This window comes from Balaenoptera acutorostrata, chromosome 8, assembly GCF_949987535.1.
Source record: "Balaenoptera acutorostrata chromosome 8, mBalAcu1.1, whole genome shotgun sequence".
NCBI lineage: Eukaryota > Metazoa > Chordata > Mammalia > Artiodactyla > Balaenopteridae > Balaenoptera > Balaenoptera acutorostrata.
Window position 1 is genome coordinate 66,276,709 of NC_080071.1, and position 17,446 is coordinate 66,294,154.

The window sequence follows — 17,446 nt, forward strand, 5'->3', positions numbered from 1 at the left end:
TTCCATAAACTCTGAGATAACCAAGCTATGGATAAGCAGCCTATGTCAGTGTAACATGAAAAGGCAGAATCCTGGGCCTTTTCATGTTTTGTGGTTGTTGTTGGTTTTTAATGCATTTTAATTCCAGCTCTACAGCCTGCATCATTTACCAAGTTCGCTTCTGTCTGCAAAATAAGATTTGAATAACCACCTACAAATTTCCCATTGAAAAAATGTTTCTAAGTTATGAAATATTTCAAACAAACATGCTTATTTTTTCCTGATGATAATACGAACTGAACTTGAGGGAAATATAAAACACTACATAAGTGATCAATGAAGACACTCCCATGAATACTATCTCAAGTTAGCCTACAGGTAAAGAGAGGTCTTCACCATTGTGGGAACTCGATCCATGGGTTAAAAGCCTTCAGTTACGCTGAGATATTATTTTCATTGTGCTTGGCTCAACCGGATAGAGGCCCTCGGAGGAAAGAGCCAAAGATGAGCCCGGAGGGAGAGCCACAGAATTCGAGATACTCCACATTGTAAAGGCCCTTAGAGATCCTCTAACCACCCTCCCGGGGCGGGAAAAGAAAAACAAACCGGAGCCGTCTGACATTTATGACTCTTACCTGCGGCGCAGATCCTCGGCCACTGCTGCCCGGCAGCTGAACAAATAGGCTCGCAGAGATTTCAGCCGCTGCCGCAGGCGCACCACGGTGGCCAGCGGCTCGGCGTGTCCGTACAGCATGGGGTTCTCCTGCTGGATGTCGATCAGGGGCTCTTCGTACACGTACTCCAGAAACTCTTTGGCCTGCTTAGACACCTACAAAAGAAACTGCTCCATCAGCTCTGGCGAATCACCCGGCTTTCCACACCTCCTCCAACCAGGAACCACAGCTTAAATATCAAAATAACATCATCTTCTGAACACAGCCAAATGAAAAAGCCCATAGTGTAACGTGTAAGTATAAAGTGTGGCTTTTCTTTCTCTCTTCCAGAAACGCAATTGGTAAAACTAACCTGGGCATTGAAAGGAATTCATTAACTCTGTATGTTGATCATGTGACTGCATAAATCTACACGTGATAAAATGACATGGAACTATACAGACCCAGTATACCAATGTCAATTTCCTGTTTGTTTTTTTTAATTGTACTGTAGGTATTTAAGTTATAACCAGTGGGGAAAGTAGGTAAAAGATACACAGGACCTCTCTGTATTATATTACCTATGCAACTTCCTATGAATCCATAATTATTTCAAAATAAAAAGTAAAAAAAAAAAAAAAAAAAAAATCAGGGCTTCCCTGGTGGCGCAGAGGTTGAGAATCTGCCTGCTAATGCAGGGGACACGGGTTCGAGCCCTGGTCTGGGAAGATCCCACATGCCACGGAGCAGCTGGGCCTGTGAGCCACAACTACTGAGCCTGCGCGTCCGGAGCCTGTGCCCCGCAACAGGGGGGGCCGCGATAGTGAAAGGCCCGCGCACCGTGATGAAGAGCGGTCCCCGCACCGCGATGAAGAGTGGCCCCCGCTTGCCGCGACTGGAGAAAGCCCTCGCACGAACCGAAGACCCAACACAGCCAAAAATAAATAAATAAATAAATAAATAAATAAATAAATAAATAAATAAATAAATAAAAGGAATTATTCTCATGGCCTGTCCAAATTATTAAAAAAAAAAAATTCATTAAGACTTTTTTTTTTAACATCTTTATTGGAGTATAATTGCTTTACAGTGGTGTGTTGGTTTCTGCTTTATAACAAAGGGAATCAGCTATAGGCATACATATATATGCCCATATCCCCTCCCTCTTACGTCTCCCTCCCACCCTCCCTCTCCCACCCCTCTAGGTGGTCACAAAGCACCATTACTACTCTTAACAACAATGCTGACTTTAAAAACTAAAACTATGTGCACATATATGTATATATAGTCTATCACACTTTTTATAAAGTAGCCACTTTAAAAAGATAGGTAAACCATGCACATACTACAAAATTCAAAAGGCATAAAAGGATCTCTCCCAAAAAAGGGGAAAAAAGGATATTATATGCAGAACAGTGTGCATAGAAAATAGGCTCAAACACACACTTTCGTAAGCAGAAAAGAGTTGCTCTTATTAGAACAGCTCTGAGCTTAGGCTGACTTTGGCCAATAGATCCATCCAACTCTATATCCACTTCTGGTAGTAAACATCAAGAGTATGAAAGTTGATTTTAAAATGTCATTGTCATCCAAAGAAATAAATAGAAGAAACACATCTGAGATACAGAGGGACTGGCTTAAATAATGCATAACCTGTGGGTAGTTTGGGGGAATCTTTGCATACCAATTCACTGATACTGAGGACGTGGACCTCTCCACAAAGTTTCCACCAAAACCTCTCTAGTACTGGGAGTAAGACTGGAATTCAACATAAACAAAACAAACAACTTTGCTTATTAAAAAAACTGAAAATCCACTGTTCCACACTCTAGGCTAGAAGAATATTGATGAAGATAAACAGGATACAGTCCCTATCCTCATGAGATTCACTGTTGAATATAATAGACAAATAATTAAAACAAAAAATACATGTAGCACGTAGCCTGTCATCTGCCACAAAAGGAATATGGATGAGGTCCACTGGGAGCTTAAAGGAGGGAGACATCAACCGTGCTGGGGAGAAGGGAGCTAGGAGCCAGGGCAGGCCTGGCAAAGCAGGTGACACTGGCTCAAGGTCTAGAAAGATAAACAGAAATTCACTTGGTGGGTAAGGATGGGACAGAGGAGAGTACAACAAGCAGATACAACCACAAAATCTATCAATATGTACATGTGATAACGAAATGTATGCCTATTGTAGGTTGAGTAAAAACACATGTTTATGAAATTCAGTATTATTTTCTTTATTGTAAAGCTCATACAGAAGTCTATGTTCTTATAGAGAGGCAAAAAAAAAAGCATCATTTTTTTTTCCCTAACAAAAGTTATTTTTTTCCCCGTATAAGCAATGATTTTTGAGGTGCCTGTTCTGCTGTATGATCCTTTGGGATCCCGCAAAGTTAAAGAGTTAGAGTTAGTGATGTTTACAGTCTCTGCAAATCCAGCTCACAAAGAGGCACCGCGAATTAGCCGAAACCTTTGACTCTTTAACCAGACTGGAAATAACAGTTGACAGGGCTAAATAATGCCTCATTCTGAGGTCTAGAGATGCAGGTACATACATGGCAGGCACTATAGCAGGCATCTGGCCCTCAGCGGAGACCACAACAGGCAGGGCCCTGTCCTCATGTAGCTCACAGTTCAGCGGGGAAAGACAGAATTGAGTTCAAATATTTTGTTTACCGTGGTTAAATATTTGCTATATTTAAAAATCTTAAATGAAGGGAAAAAATGGATCGTGTTCTGGAAAATGAAGTACAATCCACTTGAAACTGTTGCTGAAGAATGATGTATTGTACAATTCAATTAGTCTTTCTGGCTCTATTGAGCAGTGTTTATACTGAGCCAGGGCCCTGCTGAATTAGGTTAACAATGCTACCTTTTAGTAGGTGAACAGAAGGACAAAGGGCACTGGCCAGTCTCCCAGGCCTTAAAAGGCTTCTCTCTTCAGGTGGTACTTAAGCCCAAATGGAAAAAAATAGTCTTTTACAGAGACAGTAAAAGCAATGAGACAAATGGGATGGCAGCTACTGACATCAGCATTCATACGCTGAAATTACTAAAAACAAAAACAGAGCTACTTTCAATAAGGTCTAAGGCACTGCTTCACAAAGTTATTAGCCAGTGTTAGGAATACAGAGCATATTGTGACCTTGGCTGCCTGAGTATGTGAACAAATAAATTCCTGCCATGTTGAGCCCTTTTTGGCAGCAAGGCACATGCTCATTTTTTGGGAAACGACCACTTATATCAGTGAGGGAATTTTTGAGAGAACTCAAAATTTGGCATGAAATGCTATTTTTTGTAAAATAGGAAATCAGTGGGGATACAGTGTCCTGAGTTCAAAACCACCCTCCATACTGATATGAGCATTCTACTTTCAAACTCAACTGTAATTAAAAAGCTTTTTAAAAAATATATAGTTACTTAAGGAAGGAAGCCAATGATATTCTTTTTTTTTTTTTTTTCATTTTGTTCCTCTGCCAATGATATTCTTAAGTGACAAAGTTTATGTGAGAGAAAGTTTCTTTCTTATTAATAGAAATATTTCATGAGTTATATGTGAACACCAAATAACATTCTACATAAGAGCCAAGAGCTACTGTCCTACTTCTTGCCTACCAAATTATGAAAAACATCAAAAGCCTGAGTGCTGTTTCTGATATGAAAACTCAGCTCATAAGTGCAGATGGATAAGCCCACTATGCTTTCCTTTAAAAAAGTGAATGGTTTAAGTTGGCATTCTTTTTCATGATCCCACTCCACTCACATCAGAAGCAATTTTTACAGGGTTGACAGTTCACTTTTCCAACCTATTGGCCTGTTAGTATTTTACTAAATAATATTTGTTAATGATATTAGTATTATTAATATAAAACAGTTTCTTTCCATAGGTCTTCTAACTTAGAATAGTTTAAGCTATAAGAACTCCAGTCTGTGACTGTGGTTTTGTTGCAGTTTGTGAACTGGTTCTCTCTCCACAGCCCAGCCGTCAACATGATTCAAGAGAGTTGAGGAGGAGGAGGTCCAGGTAGAAACAGGTCTCCTCCCCATCTCACACTCAGGAGGAGTTGGACACAATCAGGTTATAATTTTCCACAAACTAGTAATGACAAATCTCCTAGATACACATATGTATTTATAAATAAGCATGTCATCATTTGATTTTAACATTAAGCATCGTTGGTATAGATTTCAACATAATACATCTTTTGTTATGCTGGTGACAGCTACCTCTGAAAAACAAAATTCTCAAATGTTCAGGTTTATATAATTCTGAGAGGTTCCGGAACAGTGTCCTGATATGTTCCCCCACAAAAAGAGCCCTGGGTAATAAAGCAATGGGGCAGAGGCAATGTGGTGACCACAGACAGCAATTTGCAGAGGAGGAGGATGTGGTGGTGGTGAGGACTTCAGCTTTTGTTAAAGGAGGAAGATGTATCAGAATACAACAGATAGGAACATAATCTCAGAACAACAAGAACGGGTACAGATAATCTAGTTCAGTTTTTTCTCAACCTGTGTGGCAAGGAATACCAGTCATACAGAAAAGATGTTCTGAGGGCCAACAAGAAATACGCCACATGCCACATTCTTCTCTTGGTGTTTCAAAGTGCAGCGTGTTAGCATATTAAAGCTCTGGGACATGGAGTACTAGAGAAAACCTGCTTAACCCAGCCACTTCCCAACCAATCTGACTACAGACAGGGCGCCTGGTTAATGTCATGCAGGCTGTGTGGAGGGGGCAGTAGGAGATGAAAGTCAGCCTAGGTCCCACTCACCAACCGGAGGAAGGGACATTTTTCTCTACCATTACCTATACTTAATAGATGAGAAAATTGAGTCCAGAGAACTTAAATGACTTATCTGTGGTCATCTCGTGGCAGAACTCAAGCCAAAACTCAGACGTCGAGATACACTGCTCCGTGCTTTTTAGCATTGTTTACGTTCACAGTTCCTTTTATTTTTTTAATAACTCTACCAAAAACTACCTGTTCATCACTCTTTAAAAGAGGAGATCCCTGTCCCTGTTCTGTCCTTCCCTCCTCCCCAGTCAAATAGAAAGCGAGTGGGCTACCAATGGAGATGAACCCAGAATTTAAGGAGGCAGTACATTGGTGTGTGGGTCTTTAAAACAAAACTAAAGTCTAATAACACTTCATTTATCTAGAAGTCACTTATTTGTATATTTGTTTACTGTCTTTCTCCCTCACGAGAAATTCACGACACAGAGGCTATGTCCCCGGTGAGCACAGTAAGTGTTCAATAAACACTTGCTGAACAGATGAATGAGTACTTTACAATGCTCTGGCCGTGACTCTGAACCACACACTTCTAACAGTTTGATTATTTGTTTCTAAGCTCACAACATATTTAGAATAAAATAGAAAAGGGAAAGGACAGCTAGAGGCAGCACAGTGACAAGAGAGGTGACAGCTGACATCCTGGTACTAAGGGAAGAAAGGCACCTGCAAGAAGAGATAAGGTAAAAGTATAGAATACAACCTCGACAGAAAGCAATTTGGCAACATCCATCAAACTCACAGGTGTACATACCTACATCTAGGAAGTTACCTACAGATAGTCTCACTCGTGAATGAAAAACTTACATTCAAAATGATGTATAAAGTTATTCACTGAATCACTGTCTATAATAGAAAAACCTTAATGTCCATCAAAACAAGGAAAAGTTGGATAAACTGGGGTGTGTATGTGTGTGTGTGTGTGTGTGTGTGTGTGTGTTAAATTCATGATGTAATATGGAATGGCTGGGGGCTTCCCTGGTGGCGCAGTGGTTGAGAGTCCGCCTGCCAATGCAGGGGACACGGGTTCGAGCCCTGGTCCGGGAAGATCCCACATGCCGCAGAGCAACTAAGCCCGCGTGCCGCACAACTGCTGAGGCCCGCGAGCCTAGAGCCCGCGCTCCGCAACAGGAGAGGCCACCACAGTGGGAGGCCCGCCACCGCAGCGAGGAGTGGCCCCCGCTCGTTGCAACCGGAGAAAAGCCTGCGCACAGCAACGAAGACCCAAAGCAGCCAAAAATAAATACATAAAATACAATAAAATAAATTAAAAAAAATATATATATGGAATGGCTGTTTAAAAAAGCCCAAGGAAGAGTTTTATGATCTGAATGGAATATTTTCTAAGAGCAGCATGTATACTGTATTGCCAATTGGCATTTCTGTGTAAAACACATGTATGTAAAATATTTCTGGAAGGAGTAATTTGGTTGCCTGTGGGTGAGAGGAAGAGGAGGGAGGGAGATTATCTATGTGTACATGTCCTTTGTATTTTTGAACCTCGAAATGTGAAAGTATATTATATTCAAAAAAAGAAGAATAAAAGTATAGCGGTACAAGGCAATTTCCTTACAGAAAAAATAGCCTCCCATACCATATTAAACCACATTGAAGTTATTGATCACGAGATAGAACACTCATATTTATAATTATAATTCTGAGGCATTAAAAAAAGGTTAATTTCTAGTACATATTTTCTGAAGTAGGAAACTGTCACGGAGCTACGTGACAGTTAAAATTTATAAAATAATAAAAATAATGTAATCACATTACTGAAAGTTTGGAGAATAAAGATTACTAGAGAAAAAAAAATCACCCATAATCTTACCACAGTAACATAACCACTGATTGCTTTGGTATAATGTTTCCTTCCAGTATTTTTTCCCATCATCTATTATGAAAAATCATGGCAAAAGTTTTAATAAGATCAATTCCAACCATAATACTTCTTGGTCTTATTAAAACAGGCACTGTGGGCTAACGGAGAAGGAATCAGGAAATCTTAACTGTAATTACAATTTGTTCTCAAAATCTCCAAATGACTCTGAACAAGTGGTTTTTCCCATCAGCGAGCTACTCTCCAGCTCTGCAAGGGCAATAGAGCTTGCCTTGAATGCCTCTCAAGATGAAGAGATAGGAAATGGCTTATGTAACATGGAAAACCCCTAGCTAAATGGAATGTGAATATTCAGGCTAGGATACAAAAATATTTTTTAAAAGCACAATTTAGGAAGAGTTCAGGCTAAGTTTGTGCTCTTTACCACCTCTTTGTCATGCTTGATATTTTTGAATTGGGGGGGGTGGTGGTAGAGGGAAAGTTATCTTCAAAGAGAATTTCATTAGAAAATGGCTATAAAATTGGAGGATAGGGTTTAGCTGCTAGGTAATCCTGGGGCTCAATTCAATCTGCAGGATGTACACTGGAAAACAGATGAAATCCTGCTTTAAAAGTAATTAGGATTATTATTACTCTGGAGGGCAGACAAGGAAACGCTTAAGATGACAGATTTCATTCTGCTCTGCAAAACCATTTTTTCACTCTTTAAATGGATATTCAAGCCAGTCACGTACTTGCAATTAAGGAGAGCAGGCAGATCTAACAGAACAATGTCTGGTCTTGGAAACTGATAGGTCTGAATTGATCCTCACAGTTAGGAACATTAAGTTAAATCCTGGCATCTGAGCAAAGACAGACAGACACTGGACTAAATGGAATATAGTTACTTAATGCCAGTGAGAGATGATCCAGATAAAATTGACCAGCTCTGTTCTTGCTTTAAAATCTTCCCTGGTCCGCTGAGATCCAGGGAGGGAATGGTCTGACAAAGGACACTTTCCTCATGGATGAAGTGAGGGTACCTAATATCCTTATTACTTACTTATCCTCTCAAAATCAAACCTTGTCACTTGAATGACCACCACCACAAAAATATCTGCTTTATAGAAAGACTACAAGCAGTACTGATGGCTAGATTGATGGTTTGAGTGGCCTTCAGCCATCACTACAAACAGACCTGAATCTCCTCCATTTCATGGCTTCATAAACCATTCCTGAGTTTTTCACTTTCCTCATTCAGTGCCACCTTTTCTGCTTTAGCTCCACTGATGGGCACATATTCTGTGGGCAGGTGCCACCAGCCTAAGCCCTCAACGATCTCAGGGCTGGGGCTGCCTCACTCATTGCTCTCTACACACCTCTCAGCTGTCAAAGCCCTGCTCCAAATAGATTAATCTAAACTGTTCAAACTCAGCTAGTGTCCTTTCCCTCTAAGTAAGTTTTTATCTAATACACACATGGCAAATATATTTATAGCCTATATTCAGAGTGTCAAGTACAAGATGCAGAGGAGAGAATGATAACTGTCTGGCTGAGGGGAAGGAAAAAATCAGGAAAGGAAATGAGGTCTAAGCTGGGTTTAGGATTTGAATGAGGGCAAGAGGAAGACAAGAGGTGTGACGTAGCCTGGCGGGACTGGGCAATGGGAAGGAGAGCGATCTTCCTGAAGACACTCACGGGGGCGGGGAGGGAGTGGATAAAAGGGCTAGAAAGGCTGGGACTAGCAATCACAAACAGTCTTTTGTTGGGCTAAGAGATTTGGATTTATCTTATGTTCAGTCAGAGTAAAAGCTGGCATTAATTGAGCACTTATTACATTCCAGACACTGCACTAGGTGCTTTCTGCGAATTATTCATTTAAGCAAACAGCGACCTTGTGAAGTAGGTACTATCACTGCTATTATCTCCATTCTAAATGTGAAGAAACAGAGACTAAGAGAGGGTATAACATTTACCCAAGGTGAGAATGGGACTTCTTGGGAATAATGTTGGGGCAAATTGGGACTTTTCTGAAATACTGTTGGGCAAGACCCGAAGGCAGGAAGCACGGTTGGGAGGCGGCTGAATTCTTTCCCGTGAGTGATGCTGAGGGTTGGGATTGTGTGGTGGGGCCGCGTGTGCAGTGGGGTGCAGGGCCTCAGAGCTCCCAGTCAGCTGTGGATTTCTGCGAACTGATTAGGCAGGGCCGGTGTGGCAGAGGGAAGAGGCCAGGATGTCTCCCAGCATGGGGGTGGGAATGGTGGCCACGTGCAGTGAGGGAGGGGTGGGAGACAGCTGGTGAGGGTGAGGAAGCCAGTTTGGGGCGTACTGAGTTTGAGGCACCCACAGGACCAGCTTCACTATACAGTTCTGCTTACCTACTACGCACCAGAAACTGTGCTAAGGCAGGTCCCCAGCACCCAGGAAGCTCACCTTTAGTAAGAAGACAGATAAGCAGCCGGCTGGTATATAAATGTGAGGATCATGAAAATAATCACTTCATTCCATTCTTTAAGTACTTCCCACAGTCAGTCGAAGAGTGCTTTTCTTATATTATCCCAATTCACACAACTCTTTTAGGTAAATACATGAAGCGTAGTAAGAACAAATGCTTATGTGAACAAACACTATGTGCGCAAGGTACTTTGTTCGCATGCATGAACCCATCTAACCATCGGTAACCTTATGAGTTATTATTGTCCTCATTTTACAGATGAGGAGACTGAAACACAGAGAGACCAAACAACTTGCCCAGGTTAGACAGCTAGTAAATGACAAAGCTAAAATTTGAACACAGGTAGTCTGGGTTCATTTTACAGATTACGAAATGGAGACTCACGGAAGTTCAAGTAATTTGCCCCAACCGATCAAGCACCTAATTAGAGGTGGAGGGAGGATTTGGACAAAGGCCTGGTGAACAACAAGCTCCTGCTGTTAACCCCTATAATAAGTGCAATTCTAGAAACCCACGCATGCGTGATGGTGGCACAGGGAGAAGCAGCAAAGCACAGATGGGGAAGGTGGGGAGCATCAGAGCTTTTGCCAAGGAGGACGTGCCTTTCTCAGCTCTGGAACAAACAGCAGGGATTCCCGAGATGGGTAAAAATATCTGGAGCACACATGGAAGGACGATCTCTAAACAAGAGAAAAGGCTCTTCTTCTTCCCAACACAGGACTGGAAAGAGTAAGGATAGGTACAAATGTAGACAGATTTGTAGGTATTCGTATTCAAATCTCGTAGCTTCAATTTTCTACTTGAAGTAAGAGGCAAGGTCATATGCTGAGAAGGACTGGGATGAGGCATCTTGAAGACAGTGAAGATGTGGATGATTATTGGGTAGAACAGGAGGCAGAGCTGCCCAGGGATGTAGAAAAGGATCCAAGACAACTGGCCACTCACAATTGTCATGTTCATTTTAGACTTCAAAGATTACAGGTAGGTGACAGCTACAGGTTCCTTCCCTGCCTACCTTGCTCCCGAGTGACTTACAGTTACAATGAAAGGAAGTCTAAGACATCTATCAGCAAGGAGGTATAAAAACCATCATACAGCCTGTTTTTGTACGAAGCACCTTGCATGGAAGTTTTGTTCAAGGCAGATGTGATGATATTCTGGCAGAAGGATCAGGAAAGCTTCTAGTCCGATCAGATTAACAGAATTCTCTATTGGGTGGCAGGACCCAGGACTGGAAAAAAATCCTAAGCCTAGAGTACAACGCCAGTGGGGGTTAGATTCTTCGACTTGCCAAACTCGATTACCTCGTTTATGCAAGGGTGGAAATGCTGTGCAATGGAGCTAACTGGTTCACGTGTCTTGAGGACTACTAGGTTGAAAACTACAGTTGAGATAAATGCTATCAGGCAGTTAAATCCACAGATCTCACTTTCAGTAGCAAAACCAGAGCTGGAGATAAATGTAGGAATCATCAGCATATGAGCCCTGGTAGTTAAAACCACAGAAGGGATGGAAATAACGCAATGGCTTCCCTGGTGGTGCAGTGGTTAAGAATCCTCCTGCCAATGCAGGGAACATGGGTTCAATCCCTGGTCTGGGAAGATCCCACGTGCCGCGGAGCAACTAAGCCCGTGCGCCACAACTACTGAACCTGCGCTCTAGAGCCCACGAGCCACAACTACTGAGCCCACATGCCACAACTACTGAAACCCGTGCACCTATAGCCCATGCTCTGCAATAAGAGAAGCCACTGCAGTGAGAAGCCCGCGCACCTGCAACGAAGAGTAGCCCCCGCTCGCTGCAACTAGAGAAAGCCACGTGCAGCAATGAAGACCCAATGCAGCCAAAAATAAATTAATTAAAAAAAAAAAAAAAAAGAAAGTATAGAGTGGGAAAAGAGCATGAAGTTGTAGCTTTTATGAGACTACTTAATCAGGTCTGCCTCAAATTCTTATCTCATTATCTTTAGAATCCACATGACAACATGTAAATACCCAAATCGCTATTATGCAGTGAACCCAGTTTCGGTACCTACCTTATATTTTGAAGTATCCCAGTTGTGGACTATGCGGGCCGGGATGAGAAAACTGTCGTCCGCGTGGCAGCTGCTGCAGTAATACCAGCCGCTGTAATTGCACACCTTGGCTTTCCCGTTGGAAAGGCCTATGGACCGCTGGCATCCTGTTCAGGGCAAAGGAAAGAGTCGGTGATTGTTGTACTTCTAACACCACAGAACGAAGTTACACAATCCTCAAGTGAAACAAAAGTCTACGATAGGAAAGAAATTGCAGAGAATATGTGTACAGACACGTCCCCTCTTTCCTAGCCTGGCAGCTCCCACCCCTTCGCCTCCTCGGGGATTGCTGACCCTGGTAGTGTTTCTGGTCTCTTCTGATTCCACCTCTTCTGTGTACAGTGGCCAGAGACCAATCTCTCTACAACCAACCCCCTTTCATCTCCTCGCTTCCTCCTCAGAAACCCTACTTCACCTGGCAGTTGGCTGGGGGTTTCTCATACAGGTTCTTACTTAACCCATGCAGCATCTCTATGAGGAAGATATTATGAGTTCTGTTTTACAGAGGAATAAACTAAGGTTTTAGTCGGGTTAAGCATTTTGTCTTGAGGTCACCCAGCCAGTAAGAGATGGCGTTTGGGTTTGGCTCTAAGCTTGTCTGATTCTAAAATGATCCTAAAACCTGATGCGTAGCCTTTCTTGGCTGACAAAAATCAATGAAAGGAATGTGTCCTTTGATTGGTCCCCATCTCTCCTTTCCAACTACCTACTCCTACTACTCTCCAATGGGAACAGAACCTCTTTGCTGCAGTTAGAGGACTCTCCTCACTGTTCCCCAAATAAACAGTGTGCTTACTCTACCCTCCATATCTTGGCACGATTTATTTCTCCTTTCACGACGCCCTTTTCTCTGATCTCTACTTTGCCAAATCCTGCCCATCACTGACTGCCTGCAAGTGATTGCAAAGGCCCTTTTCATGTTCCAGGAAGGCCATGATTCTGTCAGTACTGTCCTGGTACTGTCAGGGGACCTGGTAATAATCATGGCCCTGCCAAAAAGAAGCCCTTATTTTCCTTTAGCTAGGAGGAACTACATTCTACTGACAACAGAAATTCTGTCATAATCAACCCAAACGACAACATTCAGAACAGATAATCAGGATTATACAAACAGCATCGTTTTTCTGACATTTCTCATCCACTGCTTTTGTTTTAGAAATTCTCCCTCGTGGCCCATTTCATGGCTGGGTACCAAGACCTGTATTGATCAAAGAAATCTCACATTAAGCCCATTTTGTAATATGGGTACAAAATAGATTACTCTTAATAATCATAGTAATAATAATATAACCAGTGTGGCAGCCCACTTCCATTAGAAGGAGCTCAAACATGTTTATTTAACAAACTGCCAGCCTAAGAAGATACTTATTCCCATGAATTCATGAATGAAAGCATCATAAAATTCCTAGAGCTTTCATTTCCATCACAAATAAAATGGTATCAGTCATCCAGCAGTTTCACAGGGTACCCTCCAGAAAGAGAATTAGATCCTATTGTTTTTAGATGCGAGAGGTATTGAAAGACAGACGGGGAGTAAATGTATCGGAATTACGCTTCCAGAGCTTAATACCCTTTCTTCCTAGGATAGCTATTTCTTTACTGTTGAGTAGCAACAAAACCCTAACAAGCTCCTGTTTCTCAGATTGGCTGAGGATTGAGATATGCGTGAAGGGCAAGGAAGAACCAAACCCACCTGCTGCTTCTGTGGGGCGTGGGAGGTGCTGTCACGATCTCTAGGCTATGAACACTGGAACGCCATGTGCTGCGCCCACTGACCGCGCTGCTTATACAGCATGTAGCGCATGCGCCCCCTTAAACACTGCGCTTTCTGACGTGCTTGTACAACCCTGACCAGACGACAAACTGCTCAGATGTATTTTTTAAACTTAGCACTTACCGTAGCACTTTACATATGATAGACCAGCAATAAATGTTTATGTTGAAGAGACAATAAACAACATTATCCGGCACATAAACACCCTCATGCATATAAAGAGATTTTAATTTCCCAGAGCTATTCTGGAATTGATCCTCCTAACCTGGTCACCTGCCTCTTGAAAAGAGCCTACTTTGGTGAATATCCCTGTGCAAATATGTTGCCCCTTCTAAGAATTACACATTAGACACGTTCATAGATGGACTGTGAAACAGAGTTGAGTAGAACTTGACACATTTTAGACACTGCGACACTGTTTCCAAGATTCAGTGGACAGTGAAACTGACTTAACACTGAAGTGACAATGAATAGAATTCAGTCTTCCCTAATGATTCAGAAAATGAGCGTGATCTTATAGAAATTCAGGATCATCATTACAGCTGAAACTCTCACCATAAAACACTGCAAAAATAAATTTAAGTTATTTTAGTTTTTTGCTTGTTTGCATTTTGGATATAATAAACAGCAAGCATTTGCTGAATGTTTATATATGCTTTAGTAGGGCCTACTGGGTTTATTATTCTGTAACTTTTAATGACTTTATTATAATCTCCTAGATGCAGCATACATAGGCAATATTAAAACACACGAATGTGCATTTTTTTTAACATCTTCATTGGAGTATAATCGCTTTACAATGGTGTGTTAGTTTCTGCTGTATAACAAAGTGAATCAGCTATACATATACATATATCCCTATATCTCCTCCCTCTTGCGTCTCCCTCCCCCCGTCCCTATCCCACCCCCACAAATGTGCATTTTAAGAAAGCATATAGCCTACAAATGTGTATATCAACCGGGCACACAGGCCCAAAGCCTAACATGGTGAGGGTTCAACTAAACATCCTCACTACTTTGCACAGGTCTCCAGGCTCATAAAAGAGAGAAAGGCTGAGAGAACATGGCTAGGGTTCATGCGCATTTTATTTTATTTTATTATCATTTTTTTCACACTTAATTTTTTTTTATTCTGGTGTAGAACATTATCAATGTCTAACCTTCATTCTAGAGGGTAATTCAGAGAGGGGATGTCAGGAACCAACTATTCCCAAGGCCAACCCTGTCATGCAGTAACCTTTGGGCCATACCACCCCTGGAGCTTTAAATATACCTACCAAAAGGCTTCTGTGAGTGCATTTCTCACCACCACAATCAGAAAACACTAGAGATAGCACCCCAACAAGATGACGTCCATAGTTTAAAAAAAACAAAACCAAAACAAGCTCCAGAGTGAGATTACAAACCAGTCACATGAATGGTAGCCGGTTGTCAGTTGGCCGACCCCTGCTAGGTCTTAAGGGAAATCTGTCATTGGGGCCACCTCACCCTGGCAAGATGGGGTTAGGTCCTGGAAGGGGGCCGATTGGGTCAAAATGTGGTCTGAGTGGAGGGAACTGTCTGGGTGTCTCCCCAGGCCCAGGGATGAGTGAATTCATTGGATCCCCAACATAAGGAAGGGTTAGTCTTTCATCATATTCACCACCAATAATTCCTGGAGGAAGGAGAGAACTGGGAGGAAAAGGCCTGGGGTGCAAGGGGTTGGGGTAGAATGGAATGGGGTGGGGTGACGATGGCAGGAACATCACATGTCGCCCTCTCTGAGCTTCTTTTCTTTGTTTGTGCCTCTTCTTGTACAGTTCTTTCCAATCTGTGTCTCGACCTCTGACAGTATCATCTCGAAAATCCCGCAGATATACACACCTCCACAGAAGTTGGTCATTTGAAGCAATACAGAGGTCATGACAAACTGCAGACAAAGACAGGACAGAACGAACAACCAAAAGTCAGAAGATCCACAGTTTCAGCTCCAATGGGAGGACTACCAACCCAAATACATCTGGTAGGTTCAGTGCTTGTCGGGTAAAAGCCAGAAGAGGATACACCAGCTGGTCCTTGAAGAGGCGAGAGAGCTTCTGAAGATCTTTGTATGACTTGGCTACATTTTCCCCTGATTCCTGTTTGCAAATAAAAGATTCTGGCAGCAGCTGCAGTCTTTTCACACTTCTAATCTCACTGTTGATTTTTAGTGTAGCATTTATGACGATGAGGTTTCCCAAAGGCACACAGGTGACAGCAGCAGAGCCACCCTCGCAGAGAGGATGTGTGTACTGCAGCTTATACACGCCCCCGGACCTCCAGTTCTCCAGCATGGACACAGCTTTGGCTTCAGTCCCCTGAGGTATGTAACCCGACTCCAACACAAGAAGATGTATGGATACTATCAGGGCATCACTGGGGTTAGAACAGTCAGCTGACTGATACAGGGTCTCTAATGAATGTGGCACTTGCCCTTCCACCGATTCGCTGCAGAGCATTGGTTCTGAGGGATAGAAACCTGTGCCCTCTTCCATATCCACAACATCTGGAATTGACTCAGCTTCAAAATTTTGACTAGGCCCTGACCTACTGCCATCATTCCAGACATCAGATTGGGCTGCCTGTCCTTGGAATGAATCACACAGTTGTTCATCCTGCATGCTGGACTGACTGGAGCTGGCGGCCAAAGAGGGTTGGTCATTATTCTGGAGCGAGGAATGCTCTGAATCTGTGGATGAAGGTAAGTTAGGTGCTGCAAAGGCATCTTCAAGAATCAAACATATCAAGTCCCCAGAAACAAGCCCATATGAAGCCAAGGTCTCTTCATCTCCAGTGAGGGCATCCTTGTTGTTCAATGTAATTGCAAACCGGGTATCAGAACCTGGAGGGGATCGGAGCCCCCGAGACGCCGGGCCATGACCTCCGGGAGCCAGGAAGCCGCAAGCTGCAGCCCCAGCACCCACTCGCCGCCCGGCTTGCGCATCGCAGTCCAAGAGGGCGGGCCCCGCGACGCCCCGCTTGCCGCCCGGCCTCTCATGCCCATTTTACTTGAGACAGAAGCAGCAACACATAAACGCATACGTCTAGTCCTTGGTGTCTTTACCTTTATAACTTATTTAGGACCATGCTCTCCTACTCTCGATGCCGAAATCGCCCTACGAAACTGAAAAGGAAAACCTCATTCAAAACGGTGGCAGGAAGCCCTGAAAGGGGAGGTCTCAGGCACATTCCACTTGTGGCAGCTTCCTTTACACAGCCTAGCACGAAGAAGGAAGATTTTCTCCTCGCCCAGCAACAACCCAGCCAATGAGAAGCCACCACAGCCCTGAATACTCACAGGCCTCCAATGAACTTTCCTTCAAAAGAGCTCCTTCCAACTTCCCCTTTCCTCTATAATAGAACTGCTCCTCTCCTTTGTTCTCCGGACTTGCCTGTGGTTCACAGCAGTTTGCATGTCCCGAATTGCAATTCTTCTGCTATTCCCAAATAAACTTGATTTTGCTCACCAAATCTTTTTCTGTTTTAAAGCTTGATAGCTCCTAATGACCCAGAAGGTTTCAACCTATCCCCATTCTTAGGAGTGTTTTGGATACATGGTGTATAGACAAGCACAAGCCTAGAGTCAGGAAGCTTGCTCTTTCCTAGGGAACATGGTGAGCCTGACCCATCAAACTCTCTAGGCCTGCTTTCCTCACCTCAAAATAAAGGAGTTAGCCTAAATCAGTGGTTTGCCAAATTCAGTGAGCATCAGAATTTTCTGGAGACGTTTGTGAAAAATGTAGCCCTCCCCCACCTCCAACCTGGGCCCAGAGATTTTGATTCTGTAAACCTGGGGTAGGGCCCAGGAACCTGCATTTCTACCCATCCAACCACCACCAGGTACTGTGGTGGGTAAAAGCTGGGGATTGTTCCCT

At 42.9% G+C, this 17,446-nt stretch overlaps 1 protein-coding gene across 8 annotated transcripts in view; it reads right to left on the reverse strand.

The window, feature by feature from the left end:
• The window catches only part of PLEKHM3 (pleckstrin homology domain containing M3), a 189,953-nt gene that overhangs the window by 103,709 nt on the left and 68,798 nt on the right, over positions 1–17,446 (reverse strand). For 7 of the 8 annotated variants that reach the window (XM_007187812.3, XM_028167955.2, XM_007187813.3 and 4 more), the window contains 2 exons: positions 11,741–11,886; positions 615–808 (listed from right to left, as the gene is read on the reverse strand). In XM_007187812.3, coding sequence (XP_007187874.2) covers positions 615–808; positions 11,741–11,886 — 340 coding nt within the window. Of the gene's footprint in view, positions 1–614; positions 809–11,740; positions 11,887–14,707; positions 15,463–17,446 lie in introns of those variants that run through there. The other variant, XM_028167956.2, reaches the window with a different exon arrangement.